At 41.6% G+C, this 15,301-nt stretch overlaps 1 protein-coding gene across 1 annotated transcript in view; it reads left to right on the top strand.

Moving 5' to 3' along the window:
- Positions 1-15,301, top strand: part of LOC104409791 (multiple epidermal growth factor-like domains protein 11) — a gene marked incomplete at its 5' end in the record, with an annotated part of 24,081 nt that overhangs the window by 8,522 nt on the left and 258 nt on the right. Inside the window, 11 exon segments of the mRNA XM_010019768.1 lie at positions 89-217; positions 1,314-1,445; positions 6,632-6,760; positions 7,650-7,775; positions 8,443-8,571; positions 10,812-10,940; positions 11,258-11,386; positions 12,061-12,186; positions 14,363-14,467; positions 14,470-14,523; positions 14,526-14,687. Coding sequence (XP_010018070.1) covers positions 89-217; positions 1,314-1,445; positions 6,632-6,760; positions 7,650-7,775; positions 8,443-8,571; positions 10,812-10,940; positions 11,258-11,386; positions 12,061-12,186; positions 14,363-14,467; positions 14,470-14,523; positions 14,526-14,687 — 1,350 coding nt within the window.

Here is a 15,301-nt window from a genome sequence, read left to right as displayed (position 1 = left end):
TATGGGCTTGTTTTGGAAGTACTTATGGGTATGAGTGCAGCAGATCCATTGGAGGGGGTAACTTTGCCCCGTTATGCCACTGTTGCAGCTTGCTTACCTGGCCGCTATGGTGTGGGCTGTGCCCAGCGGTGCCGGTGTCCCATGGGTACCCCCTGCCATCACCTGACAGGCGAGTGTGGATGTCCTCCAGGATTCACTGGCTACAGCTGTGAGAAAAGTAAGTTTGTTATCAGAATACAAACACTTCCCTTGTAAATTAATTAAGAAACTAATTTCTTAAATAAAAACCTGATGATAAAATGCCTGAAGAGGGAGGAAACAGCAACCTCACAGCAGTGGATATGGACAAGGGCTGCTTGTCACTCACCCAAATGATTTGGCCAGTTCTGACCCCTGTGCCTGGCACAGTTTGGGCTGCCAGGTTTGCCCTCTCTAGGTTTGCAGCTCTCAGGCTGGCAGGGAGAAGCTGGGGGCTAAGCTGGATCAAAATAGACTAAGGAGGTGCTTGCAGAGCCCAGCCTGCAGGCATTACTGTGCCATGGGTAAAGCACCAGCTCTGCTTTCTGTTGGCCTTGTCCCCATGAGAGACCATCTATTTTCAGAGCTCATGGAAATGTCATTATCTGTTTTTTCTTCAGTGTTGAGTTTGGCTGTCTGGAGCTGGCTTTGAAAGTAGACTCATTCTGTGACCCCAGCTGCATAATTTTGACTTTGTTGTTCCTTACCGTGTTTAGCCTAAGCACTGCTTTAGCAAAAAGAAAAACGACAGCAAAAAAAGAATTAAAAGAATTGACATTGGTGTCCCGTATCCTCCACTAAACGACTGTTAAATCCTGATCCACAATCAGAGAAACTTAATGGAAGTGAGACATAAGAATTCGATGTAGAATGTCCAAAACCTCTAGGCAATATGGCTGTCAACAGGGAAAATGAAACCTGTAAAGATGCTGGTGCTACAGAAGCTTTGCAAGTTTAAACTTCCTGCAAAAGGTAGAATGTCTTTATCCACATGCCTGGTCTCTTGTGAATTATGCTGTTATTTTAGTCAATTTTACCTGACATTTCCCTATGATTTTTTTTAGCGACAAGAAAATTGTATCTGGCCCTTGACAGTTGGGCACAAATTGACTGAACGAAACAAAATCAAGCAGTGAAGTAACCCCCAAGTAAATGTAATAAATCCAAAGTCCCAGAGGAGAGTGTCGTTCTGTAGGCAGGGCTTTTATTTAATAAATTTGAGCTTGCTCTTTGTTTGTGTGCTATATTTACCAAGACAAATTTAATTTATTGGTTTACATTTCCTCTTCCCCAAGCTTGTCCACCAGGCACATATGGCAAGAACTGTAACCAAGTATGTCAGTGCTCTGCTGAGAATGAGGAATGTCACCCAGTGACTGGCAACTGCATGTGCCGCCCAGGGTACTACGGGGCTCGCTGTGACCTCCGTGAGTATCTTTGTGGGCTGCCTACTTTGTGAGCAAGGATCAAGTTATGCACAAGCATGTGCTGGCATTTTGAGTTCGTCTGTGTCAGTACCTTCAGTGATGACTGACATAAATATAAGTCAGTTATACTATAAAAAGTAAGTTATACTATAAGAAATAAGCATAGGCTGGGATAAATTTACAGCACAAACCCCCCTGTATTATTGCAAGGGATTAATGGAAAAAAATGTAAAAAAGACTCATTTACTACCTAAATTCTTTCCACTTTTATGCCATGCTGAGGAACATCAATATCATTCTCTTCATTTACACCTGAATACTGTGTAGCTCTTTCATTTCCAAATATCTAGGCCAAAATCTCTGCGTGTTCAAGTAAGGACAAATGGTTATTAGAAAACAACAAGCTGCAACTGGCAATAAATCTAAGTGATTCATAAAGTCAGTTAAGTTGTAGGGTCTTTTGAGGAACAATCAAATTAAACAAATTGTTACTCAGGACTGAAAAGTGGTGACTAGTGTAGAGGACAAATGCCAATTGGCTGAACATTCCATCATAAAAAATATTCCCAGATTCACATGCTGCATGCCGGTATTTTAGGACATCTGTAAAGTTGTTTCTGGTGGAATGTGGCAACTGATAAGAAACATATACCAAAGTATCCAATGAAGGAGACAGTTTATTACCTTTTTATTTACAACTTTAATTTTGTTTTTACTCCATGGCTTGTAAGTCTCATTTAAAAAAGGAAAAAAAAAAAAGCTGTGGTCTTTCAAGCTCAGTCTTCCTGTCTTTGGCAAACCATGGAATCCAGTGTGGCTCTGTTTGGTTTGCTTGCTTTTTGGGGTGATATTTTGGGTACAAAGGCCAGCTGCAATGCATATGGTTCTAGTAAGGGTTAAACCTATGCTTTATTCCTCCAGTAGAAATAGGAGAGAGGCTTATTCTAGAGATGGACATTTTTATTATCACCATGTCATCACAAATTATTCTTTAAAATATAAATGTAAATGTAAGGATTGATTCTATCCTTCTTTGTACATGAGTTCTCACTGTGAGATCAAATCCATCCTTCAACATCTAGGCTCAAGCCATCTGGATCCATTATACATTAGATTATAATAAATGTTATGGTAGAGCAGTAGTAGAGATCAACTATTTAACAGTATCATTTTAAAAGACTTAATCATGGTTAGCCTGTTACTTTTATGTAGCAATCTGTCAGTAGTCATTACCTGTGCATGTAGTACTAAATCTCTATAGATTACAGTAAGTTATCAAGCTTGCTTAGATCCTTAAGATTTTATTTCAGAATTTTAAAATTTAAAGCATAATTACACTGAAGTTGTGATATAAAAAGAAATTACTTACAAAATGAAGTCTGTGGTTCATTGCATTCAGAGGGAATTTCGCCACAGAACTCTGTGTAGCTAGGATTAAACCTACAACGTCTGAAACGTAAGTCGTGATGGTATTGTGTTCTCTTCAATTCCAAAAATACATAATGTTTTGTGAAGCAAATTCTTAATTAGTATGGTTTTGTTAAATGTTTGCTGGAGAGGTAATGGAATGGTGGAGGTTCAGAGAGGTTGCATCTATGTGAGCTTTTTTTTTTCCTGTTCTCCCGTGTGCCACTCAGACTATCACATAGACATAAAAATTGAAGGAAAACAGATTAAGAGTGAGTTATTTTTAGGTTTAGGCTCGTGAAGTGAGACATTGTGGACCTGATTCTGAAGTGACTGTCTGATAACCAAGGATAGCTAGTGTTACTTTGGTGGGAATACTGCATGTTCCCACCATCCTCACTACAGGGAGAAGTAGGACTACTCCAGGATGAAGAAGTTTTCGATATAATATTGAAAACAGCATAGGGAGCCGCTCCCAAAGATGTGAAATGGGCTTCAGTCCAGTCAACATGTGGCTGGATGCTGCTGGAGGTATTTTCTGGCAACTATTGGTATATTTATAGTGCTGTGAAAAAGGGTTCAAGAAAGTATCTATAAAAGGTGTAGTTGGCTGGGAAGTCAAATTTCCAGGAGCCAAGAGCAATGAGGCTTTTATGTTCTCAAATTTTGGAGTGAAGAGCTGAAACAGTCTCTTGGCAGGATCCAGAGGAAGCAGACAAACTAGCAATAAGGTTCCCATCAATTGTCCATAACTCAGTGGACAGGCAGATCTACTTGAGTGAAGTTATGAATAAAAAGCAGTAAGTGGTGGTGTAAGGGATAAAAAAAAACATGCTGTGTCTCTGTGACATTTACTGGGCTGGGTGAACCCTGGGCCAGAAAGACCTCATCAGCTTAACCTTCAAACAGTAGGTAACAGGATGCTTCAGAAGTGATTTTTTTTTTTTTTTGACAATGCAATTAATAACTGGTAAGAAAAGCCCCAGTGTATGCAGTTGGTATGAAAAGATTTAGGAGCTCTTGGTCATGGCAAACCCACCCAAATCAGAAGGAGAAAATCAGGAAATGAGTTATAAATCTGGCTGCCACTCCTGCCGTTCTCAGAAAAACGTAAGTCTCATGCACAGGAAACTGTTAAATTAGAAAATGTCTTTATGAGATAACTGGTGGTTGGAGGCTAATCCTCTTTATGAAGGCAGAGCCTACTTAAATGGCATGACGCTATGTAAATTGCCCTAGCTATCTGCATAGAAGTTCTTCTACAAAATAGTAACAGATGAGATGGCCTTCTTAATCATCATGTGAACATTGCAGCTGATGTGTTTGCCCTGCTTTGTGCTGCTCCCTGTTGAACTGAAATAAATAAAGCGCTGCAAGGGTAAATAAATTTGTAAGGGTGGGAGTTACTGCATTTACTGTTTCAGTAATGGAGCAGCTTTTGCTAGTGTTCAGCTGAGGAACCACTCTGAGGGCTTTGCCAGGGAGAAGCAACATGCTTGGGACTGTGGAAAACAGAAATAAAAAAAGAGAAAAGCCAAATGATGGCTGGAACGAAAGGGGGGAGAAGAGGAGAAACTCCCTGAGAGACCAACTGAATCACTGAATCTGGGTGTGTCCTTAACTTCATGTCTTGCTGTAAATGAAATAGATGTTGCAGGGCTCACTCCTTGATGCCAGGGTTTGCACATGAAACAGATTTTATGTACTGACAGATGGAAGCACTGATGACAAAGTATTCATAGAGAAGAAGCCATGTTTGAGAAGGGCTGGGGCAAGTATCTGCGTGGTATAAAAGTGTGTATGTGTTTGGTTCTTATGATCTGCTATCCTGATTTGAGGAGAAGCCAATTTTCAGTTTTATTTTAGAAGAGTCCACTTTAAAGCTTCACCATAAGCTCTCCCTCTCTATTGAGTAGTTAAAAAAATCCAGAGATTTCACTAGCCACTCAGACCATGCTTTCATGCCTTCAGAAAAGAGAGAAAAAATATGTGAAGTTACTTACGCACAGATTGAGAGAGATCTGTTGCCTGGAGACGTGCACAAATATATATTCAACCAGATTTCCAAATCAGCTGTAGGCTTTCCTTTTTCCAGGGGAAGAGAAGGAAGGAGCAAAAAAATAACATGTGGATGTAGTAGCAGTAGTATAACAGTTCGATTATGATCATGTTGCTCTAAAAGCTCCAGTTTCTCTCTATTCCAATACAGTGAAAAAATTTAATAACCTCCACCTCCAGAGTTCAGTGATGGCACACTGGAGGCAACCCTGACAGGCAGACACACATGCTTAGCAGTTCTGCCCAGCTCTTTACCTCAGTTCCATGCTCCATCTGTCCACAGAGTATCTTGAGGACATGAGCTAAGAATGGAAGATGCATTCATGTCTTCGTGATCTTGTATTCAGTGCTCCTTCAACATCAGCTGTCCAAAAAGAAACCAGAAATACTTGCTACCACCTCAAAAACCTCTTCATGGACAGCTCGTTGCCATGTAACCCTGGCTCAGCAATCCATCCGTGTCTCTTCTGCTTATTATGAATACAGCTGCTTTGTGTTTTTACTCAGAGAATTTTCTGGCTTTGCATTTAAACCATCTCTCTCCTGTATCTATCTTCTGAGAAGGTGTATTCTGAAATTTCATGTTATTGTTGGAGCAAGTCCAGATAAGGGCCACGAGGATAATAAGAGGGCTGGAGCACCTCCCATATGAAGACAGGCTGAGAAAGTTGGGACTGTTCAGCCTGGAGAAGAGAAGGCTGCGTGGAGACCTCATAGCAGCCTTCCAGTATCTGAAGGGGGCCTACAAGGATGCTGGGGAGGGACTCTTCATTAGGGACTGTAGTGATAGGACAAGGGGTAATGGCCTCAGACTTAAACAGGGGAAGTTTAGATTAGATACAAGGAAGTTCTTTCCAGTGAGGGTGGTGAGGCACTGGAATGGGTTGCCCGAGGAAGTTGTGAATGCTTCAACCCTGGCGGTGTTCGAGGCCAGGTTGGACAGAGCCTTGGACAACACGGTTTAGTGCGACGTGTCCCTGCTTATGGCAGGGGGGGTGGGACTAGATGATCTTAAGGTCCTTTTCACCCCAAACCATTCTATGATTCTCTGATTCTCTGTGTACATTTTCATCGTCTTCCATCCACAGCACTAGATGTGCCAGAGCAATGCCAACTTCAGTTTGGAGGGAAATAGTAGATTATAGGGGAAACAAACTTTCTCCAACTTTAACATCTTTAAAAGGTGAGACCTGCTCCAGTATCCGTAACTGGTCAGCTAAAATGACTGCTAAAATAGGCAGAGATGGCTCGCAGCTTTTCACCACCTCAGGCAAACTAGGATGTCACTGCTCAAAGGAAGAGGGACCAGGTCCCCATCTCTCCATCTCCACCATAGGAGGGAAAGGGTCAACAGGTTGATTTGGAACAGAAATCCAAGAGGAAAACTTCTGAAGAACTGGGTTTGCTTTTCTTGCTGCTGTCACGTATGAGGAGTGGGAGGAGCAGACAGCCAGGAATAGTCAGACCAGGATCTGTGGCAGCAGTTGGTCCAGCTCTCCAGCAGTTTGCCATTGCAAGTCAGTGCTGCCTTGCTGCCCAATGGACTGTACTGCCTGAGGCAGCCATCTGCTTGTCAGTGCCTTCTCCTGGCCCTCTAGAAGTGAATAGAGTTAGAAAATGAAAAACTTATTTTGGTTGAAAGTAACAAAAGTACTTATGACATGAAATGCAATGGACCCAATAGCAGACAGCCTAATTGCTGTTTTGTTCTTTTAAAATAGGGTGTCCAAACGGTACTTACGGTTCAAACTGCCAAAACCTCTGTAAATGTATGAATGGAGGCCACTGCGACCCCACGTCGGGAACCTGTGATTGCACGCCTGGTTTTATTGGAGCCGACTGTAGTAAAAGTAAGCCAACATTCATGTTCTGCTTCTTTCAAGAAACAGCAGAAAGAGTAATCTGCATAAGAGCTTGTCAGTAGAAAAACAGACAGATCCCAGCTGCCTCCTCCTTGAATTGTAAATCAGGATTCCAGCTTTGTAAAAAATCTCTTGCAAAATATTTTCCCTCTTTTCTGCATGTGTAGAAGCAAGGACACTCATCCCAGGATTACAACCTGCTTGCCCAAATCTATTTGTAGAGCCAGCTCAGCATGAATTGCTGAAGTTCCTTCTTCCTGTCTAAAATTTCTAGGTTGAGAAATTAGCTCAAATATTTTGCTTCACACTGTGCTGCCATTAGTTTCAATAAATGGGAAAAAGATCAAGTTTTGTCATGGCAAAACTGGTAAAGACTCCATGGCAACTCTACTTCTACTTCTCTATTTCAGAGCTAAATTTTGTGGCTGAATTTCTGTGCTATTTCCAAAGCTATGTTCTCTGTGAAGTTCTCTTCAATTTATTCACAGAAGGGCAGTGTTCTAATGTTTAGTAGTCTATATAGCTTTGTTCTTCAGCACAGGACAGCATCAATATTAAGGAAGGAAGGACTTGTGTTGGAAGTCTTTAGCTGAAATGATGCACAGCTGATATTTCAATTGTACACTCACCTTTTCGTTAGGAAACCTACTAAATGTTCCATGTGAAGCCATGGGTTATGTTTATAACCTTAAGTAAAGTTTCAGAGAATGAAGCAGTCATGTCTTTGGATGGGGTTTGGTTTCATAGTTGTTGCTTTACAGCACAGTAACTGGAATAAAACCAAAGCCAATTCTACCTTTGAGATCTTGCCTATGTTAAAAATGAAAACTGGCATTGGATACCCAGGGTGTTTAACAAAAGAATGTGTTACCTTCAGCTTGTCCTGAAAACCGATATGGGAAGGACTGCACCCTGTTCTGTGCATGTGGTAAAGGTCAGTGTGACCCACAGACTGGCAAGTGTACCTGTCCTCCTGGCCAAATGGGACCCAGCTGTCAGCAAGGTAACAAAGCAGGACCCAAGGTCATCTTGTCAGTTGGTGACATACTTAGAACAACCAGCAAATAAAACTCAGCACCAAACATTGTTTAGAAGTGTGTTTCCCAATGCCTTTTCTTGATAACACTGTGATTACTGTACTCTGCCCCGTCCCTCTCTGCTCCATCACCCTGCCTTTCTCCTGCCCACATCTCACTGCTTTGCTCCACTATACTTGGTACCATTGCACCAATTTCTCAAAAAAGCTGAAGCAACTCCTTTCAGAGACTGCAGTCCAAACAGAGCATAAGCAAGGTGAAAAGGGTAGTTTGAGCCACCTGACACGAGCAGTGTGAGCGTGCTGTGGATAGATAGGACTAAATTTAGAAGCAAATTGCTTGAACTGAAAAAAATGAATGGAGAAGATTTGAAGAGGGGGAGTTGGGAGATGGGACAGAGGAAGGAGAATAAAGGGAGTGAATGTGGAGTTAAGCCAAGTGAGAAGCTATGATGGGACAGAGAGTGTTTGGATGAAACTGCTAATAAGCATGGAGTAGAGTCAGCCCTCTGGAGACACAAGGCACTTGGGATACTCTGTGGGGAGCATGTCTTTGTATTTTTTCCATCACCTTCATCCGTTTTTGGGATGCTAATTTTTCTTTTCTTTTTTTCAAACTGTTAATTCTCTGTAGTGTGTCCCCAGGGACAATATGGCCCCAACTGTCTCCTGACATGTACCTGTCAGAACGGTGGTATCTGTGACCATATGGATGGCAACTGCACTTGCGGGCTCGGCTGGACAGGAAGATTGTGTGAGAAAGGTAATTTTCTGCTTTGATGACAGTGAATGTGTGTGTTCAAACAGGGGTTCACGGTGTCTACAGGTACAGACCCACAAAAGGGACTGCTTAAGTAGGGTCCCTCCCAGCTGCATTCATCTCTTAGCTTCTCTCACACAGAACTGCCCCTAGTTAGAGCTTTAGGTCTTTTTTCAGAGATAGTTTTCTCCTGAGTCCTGCTCTGTAATTTTTATAAATCCCTTTGCATGGACTCTGTTTCTTCTCATGTCCAACTTCTCATGTTCTTTTGTTCCATGGGAACATTGTTTTGTATCTTCTTTCATGTGCTTCTCCAAGGTCAGCAGAATCCTGCATTTCCCTCCTCTCTTGTTATTCTCTTCCTTTTGACACTGGACTGCAGTTAAACTTCCCATGTATTGGCTTCCCTGCTAGTATAGTTCTGACAACATCTGTCCAAAGCAATTGAGATTATCCTGCTATTTCACCTTTACTACTCCATGACAGCTCTTCCTTATGCAAGACACAGCTCATTAGAATGGAATAGGCTCAGTTTTCATTCCAGAAACCCTCCTGCCACTCCTGAGTACAGTCTTTCGACATCTTTCCTTCTGTCCATCTCCCAGAAATCATTCTGCATTTCTGTGTTCCCATTTCTCTCTCTACATGAGAGATATCTATATAGTTATGAATTTAAATGTTCAGGAAACCATGAGTTTACTGGTATGAAATAAAAATAGTTCTGAGTTCATGCTGAAGACAGATGTCATCATTACGTTGTAACTGCCATGGTGCAATCTCCCCTACACATTCCCAGGCCCTGACTTACAGCCTTTCTGTCCCCGACATCTGTACAATGTCCACATCAAACTCCATACTTACCTTTACCAAGAATTGGTTGTTTTAGGGGAGTATGCCTATCTAAAGTGTCACATAAAAATTGCATTTTTTAGCAGCATTCTTTAATGCAGCTGTTTCACTTTGAACCTCAGGAGAAGACTCAGAGACCCATTTCACAGATACATGTGTGCAGAGAAGGAGCAGGGAGGAAAGGAATGATGTTATCTATGTGGAGCCACTCACAGTGTGAATACCACTATGGACAGGCACTAAAAAATGCAGTTTACCAATAACTGGCTAACATTGCATTGTGCAGACCACCTGTGTTCACCTCTGTTTGTCCATTCCTTGAAATCTCTGTAATGACCCATAGGCTGCATTGGAGTAGCAAAGCCTCAGGAGGTCATGCAGGTGTCACCACGTGGAGCAGCAGATTGTGGGTGTATCTTATAGATGTGCTTAGATTAAACATCCCTGAAGACATCGTATAAGGGACTGTGTGTTATACCACTAGAAAGAGCTTCAAGGTTTATCTTTTGTGAGAGATAGCCAAGTTATTGGAAAATGGAGTCTTGATTTCCCCAGCAGTGTGGTTCTGACTGTGTTTTGACTGTAAGTTGAAGACTGCTAATCAGGCATCCTTTTCCTAGTGATTAGATACGATGTTCTTAAGAGATCTTGTCTGACGTTTGCAGAGCTATGAACCTTGATTATTTAGACCACCACACTTAATTTAAGTTGGTCTGATCAGATTCACATTATCCCAGCAGTGGGAAGTGAACCTATGCAGAAATTATGTCTAGGTTAATTATATTGGCACAGTCACTTTTGCATGACTTGACTTTCAGTAATTTGAGACATGTTTAGTTCTGTAAAAGCAGATATCTCGTTATATATGGAAAGTCTGTTGCTATTTGTGAAGGAGAGATCCCTCATTTTATTAGGAGTTGGAATAGTCTGAACTCCAGTGATAACACAGAGGAGGAAAAGCTTCATGTTTTGTTTCACACTTTCTAAGTGCCTAAAATATATTATTGCTCTAGATTAGATAAAAAATAAAAATAAAAAAATAAAAAAGATACCATTTATACCATTTACTGTGTGGTTTTACAACATGGTGTGTGTTCAACATTAACTGCACGAATAAACAGATTTAAAAAGATGGACTATAAGAGGTACAAGGAAATTGCTGTCTGAATGTCTATATAATATAAAAAAATTCTCATCCAAGTATGTATACATACTATACATCATACAATACATACAATACATCATAGTTGTGCAGAAATGCTGTGTCTTCATAACAAACGTTCTCCTTGGGTCTGCAAGTTATTGTATAAACTGTCACATAAGAGTTTTTCTGGGTGAGATCAGTGATTATTTTTGTTTGTTCGTCTGTTTTTCTGTCTGTGTTCTGCCAGCAGAATGTCTCCCAGGGAAGTATGGGTCTGGCTGTGTCTTGAACTGCTCGTGCCAGCACAATGGCACCTGCGACAGGTTCACAGGCTGCTGCCGATGTCCTGAGGGTTACTATGGCCACTCCTGTGAGCACAGTAAGTGGAGGCACTCCGAGTGCCCTGTTTTCCAAGTGACTAGATGTGGCGCTTCAGAGTAGTCACATAAACACCTTACCAGTTCTGTTGAAATTTTTGGGGTGTCCCAGATCACCCAGCTGCTCCAGGTCTGAGTAACTTGCATATCTCTGATGCTGGGGCAGTACAAGTTTAAAAGCACCTGGCATTGTTAGAGTTAATGGTAAATGTAATTTCTGTTGGCTCCCAGGAGATGTAGCTGAGAATACAGAGAAGTTATAAGGGATGTATGTTTTTCTTCATAAACCTTCCTCACTTGATACTTCCATTTTTTTCAGGGTGCCCCCTTGGATTTTACGGGCTAAGCTGTCTTCATGCATGTGCCTGTAAAAATGGAGCAAGCTGTGATGCAGTGACAGGACAATGCATTTGTCCTTTGGGTTATCAAGGTGTCCACTGTGAAAAAGGTACTTGTTCCCCTCTGATGTAAAATTAAAAAAAAACCCCAACAAATGAATAAACAAAACAAAAATGGAAAGCTCCATGTCATTACTGAAATACTTGTTTGTTGAGAGCAACTTCTTCCATGTTTTAAGCTTTCTGAATATCCTGAAATGCTAAATTTGGGATAGTTTACCTGTTATATAGCTGGGTGTCCTCATTTCCTTATAAATTAACTGATCTGGTTCTGATTAATATGGTGAAAGTCCTGGTCTCCGTGATGTCTTGCAGCAATGAGTTCCATATGTTTATTAAAAATAAGTCCTTTTTACTGATTCTAAATTTGCTTCTGAAACTCCAAATAAGATTATTAAATAGGTGCATGTCGGACCTGTTGAATATTACGGAATGGTCTTCAAGAGAGTTCTAATTAAAAATGAAAATGAGTGCCAGTTACATTTCTGGGACAGATTTACAGATACCTTTGATAGGTTAGGTTAGACAAACCCAACATAAGGAGAGTTTATAAATGTAAATATGCCTATTCCACTATGTTGGATTCTTCATTAAACTTGGCATTTACACTAGCTTCAGTGGCGAGTTTATGAGCTTTCCTCTGAGACATCCTGGGAAATCTCCTCTGGCTTAATGTACGTCTTGCTGTTCAAATGTATGTCAAAAAAAGTGCTCTTGCTCTCAGGCTGTGACAGGGGTTGGTTTGGAGAGAAGTGCCAGCGTCAGTGCAACTGCGGAGATGCTCCTTGTGATCCAGAGACTGGGAAGTGCCTTTGCCCACCTGGGAAGACTGGAGAAAAATGTGACATTGGTAAGGGTAGTATTTTCTGAGGTCTGGGCTATGTATAGTTAAACCAATCTGACCTGTTGTCTAAGTGTAACTGTAAAAGGACATTTGCTGGTATTCAGGAACACATTGTTTGTAGCAAATTACTCTTACAGGTTATCAACAGCTTTATCAACAGGCTGCACCTCTTGATTTAGTCAATATTGAAATTGATACACTGATAGGAAAACTGTTTACGGGTCATCTGTAAAATGTCATTTGCCTTGATTTTGAAGAACGCATGCTGGTGAAGAATATACCAAGAAGCCCACAGCTCTGCAGATGTAGTGGGGAAGACTCCAGACCATGCAAATGGGCATGGAGGGATCCAACTGCCATGTGTTTCGTCGCATGGACATTTGTGACCCTTTTCAGACCAATGCAAAAGTATATCCAGCTCCAGGTTTGCTTCCCTGAGAAGGGGGCAGAATCCTGTGGATGAGGCTGGGAGAGCTGTAACAGCTATGTCTGCCTCTAGGATTCATCAGTAGTCCAGGAACATTTAATCCAAATAAAATTTCTAAATTTGCAGCACTGGCACTTGGCCTGTGCGTTTGGGAAATGGTTTCTCACGAGAGCAGAATTATTTTGTAGGTGAGAAAATTTTCCTGCAGGGAAGACTAGTCCCACCACTGTGTCCTGATGAGATGGTGGCAGAAATGGCAGGCAAGATTCTTGAGACAGTCTCACAGTTATGACAGAGTACATTTAGGGGAATCATTGAAGTAAAAGGAATTGCAGTGGTTTAAACAAGTATAGGGAGAGATTTGAGATCTTAATGCTGTGGCAAGCAAGGTGAAAGGAGTGAACATCCACTGGAAGTTCACACCAGGAACCATAATCCTCCTGAGCCTCCAAGTCACAGTGGGAGGATATTATGTCTCCTTTTGTTCTAGGATAGGGCAGGAAGCAGCTTTAAACAGCCTGTTATTAATGCAAAGTAATTGTTGGGAGCTTAAGTGTTAGTGCAACCTGCAAAACTAAAATGGGAAAGATTTGCTTCCCTTTCCACACTGTCCTGTGGTCAGAAACCAAAGCCACCCATTCTGCAGGGGCTGCGCAAGTGGGGGACATCAGCCACTCCCGTGGCCAGCCTGGCACTGGGTATCCAGGGGCCTTTCCAGCAACATTTTAGGCAGAAGTGGAACACAAGGGGGAAGCTCAGCACCAAAAATGTGAACCAAGGTTCTGTATCTTGCAAACTCTAGGAGTCATTTTTATTTTTCTTAAATCATCTGGGGTAGCCCCCATCCATGAAAAGCTGTTATGGGGTAGGTTTTATTTGCATTTTTATTTTCAATTAGGCTCAGTTCATCTGTGATATAACTGTGAGCAGCTGTGACTGTGCAGCAGCCATAAAGATAAAAGGCCTGATTTTAATTTGAACTCTGGTAAAGCACCCATTAAACAGGCAAAATGTTAATTAAAAAAAAAAAAAAAAAGTAAAAGAGAATATAACAGACTTTTATGGGCGCTCTTTTTCTGTAGTAAATTAACATTGCAGACTTTCAAACAGATGTCTTAAATACACATTGTTATTAACATGAAAATGTGGTATTACGTAAATTAAAATCAGGTCCAGAGGTGTTTGAGGCGACCTTTCTTCATAACATTTCCTAATTGAAAAGGCCAAGCTCTGAGCACACAGGGAGGGTTCTCCCATGTGTTGGGGCTGCAGCTGATGCAGGGCTCAGCAGCACTTTTATTCACCTAATGGTGCTTGTGTGAGAAAGCAAGCGCTTTGATTATCTACAGGATTTTCTAGCGAGGTGAGGGAGAGTGGGCTGTTGTTTACAGTGTATTTAGCACCCTGCCTTGTGACCTGCTGCCAACTTTTCCTTCATGCCTGTACTCTCACTGCATTAAAAAATTGCAGTGAGGATTTATCAGCCTAGGTATGAAATGTGTTTGTATTTGGAAGTGAGACATTTTGTGAGTTTAATTTGCCAGGAGTCAAGTAATAGGTGTGAGACATAAAAGTATGTAAAAATGGATTAATTTTTAATTCCCCATTCTTTGAGTGAAGGCTCTTTGTGTGCCAGCCAAGTCATGCAGTGGAGAGGTGCAGGAGATAGCATGGATCCAGGATGCTGATGGTAATTTTCCTGAGCAGATCCCAAGATCTTTCCTGTTGGGCTGTCAACCCCTATTTTTACACCAGTAATGATTTCCATTCTGGGAACTTCTTTAGGACAGCTGGGCTACAGTTTGGGCAGACGAAACTTGAAGATTGCAAAGCTTTCCAAAATGTCATGGTTTAATGTTACCAGATGTGTCTAAGTAGCTTCCTGATCTCAGAGAACAGGGAGACTACTAGGGAAGCATTCACCCTCTTCCAAACGTTTCTGTTCTTCCAGGATGCAGGTCAGACCAGTACGGCCCTGACTGCTCCCTGCGATGCCAGTGTGCCAACAAATCTCAGTGCAATCCATACAATGGGAACTGTGTATGTCCAGCCACGTGGATGGGGCCAACCTGCAAAGAAGGTAACACAAGCTGGAGATGTGCAGCCTTACTTAGTAGGAGAAATCACACATTGACCATTCTGGTGGGCAGTGGACCATTTGAATGGAAGTATCAACCCACCGTGCAAACATGGCACAGGATTCCTGAGGCTACCTCTGGCATAGCTGTGCCAGAGTGTGGTGCACTCTTCTATCACTCTTTTGTGCCTGCCAGTATGAAATCTTGCCTTGAAATAGTTAATATCCACAGCCTCTGTAAAATGAATAAGGGGGCTTCCTTGCCATACATGCCACCATATTCACTTACTTTTTGTAAAAGTGTCAGGTTTTGAAGAGTATGGTGAGACGTGATAAGACAGATAAGTAGACAAAACATGGGAAAATAGATTTGGATTGATTTCCGAGCGTGCTGAAACACTAATCACACTATCACAAAAGGGTTTGGGGTTTTTTCGTTTGGTTTTATTTAGATAATTTCTATTCTTAGCAAGATATAGTACTGAGTGGAAGTTTCCTCCCACTTGTACTCTAACCACAACTGGCTTGATGGTGATACCATATAGTTCTGCATTTAGTTTAGGAAACATGTTGGGAATCTTCCATTTGAGAGATGTTTTACTGTTTTGCCTGCTCTT

This window comes from Nestor notabilis, unplaced genomic scaffold, assembly GCF_000696875.1.
Source record: "Nestor notabilis isolate BGI_N333 unplaced genomic scaffold, ASM69687v1 scaffold11750, whole genome shotgun sequence".
NCBI classification, from domain to species: domain Eukaryota; kingdom Metazoa; phylum Chordata; class Aves; order Psittaciformes; family Psittacidae; genus Nestor; species Nestor notabilis.
Note: the sequence above shows the minus strand (reverse complement) of the source record. Positions and strands in the feature narration are given on the sequence as shown.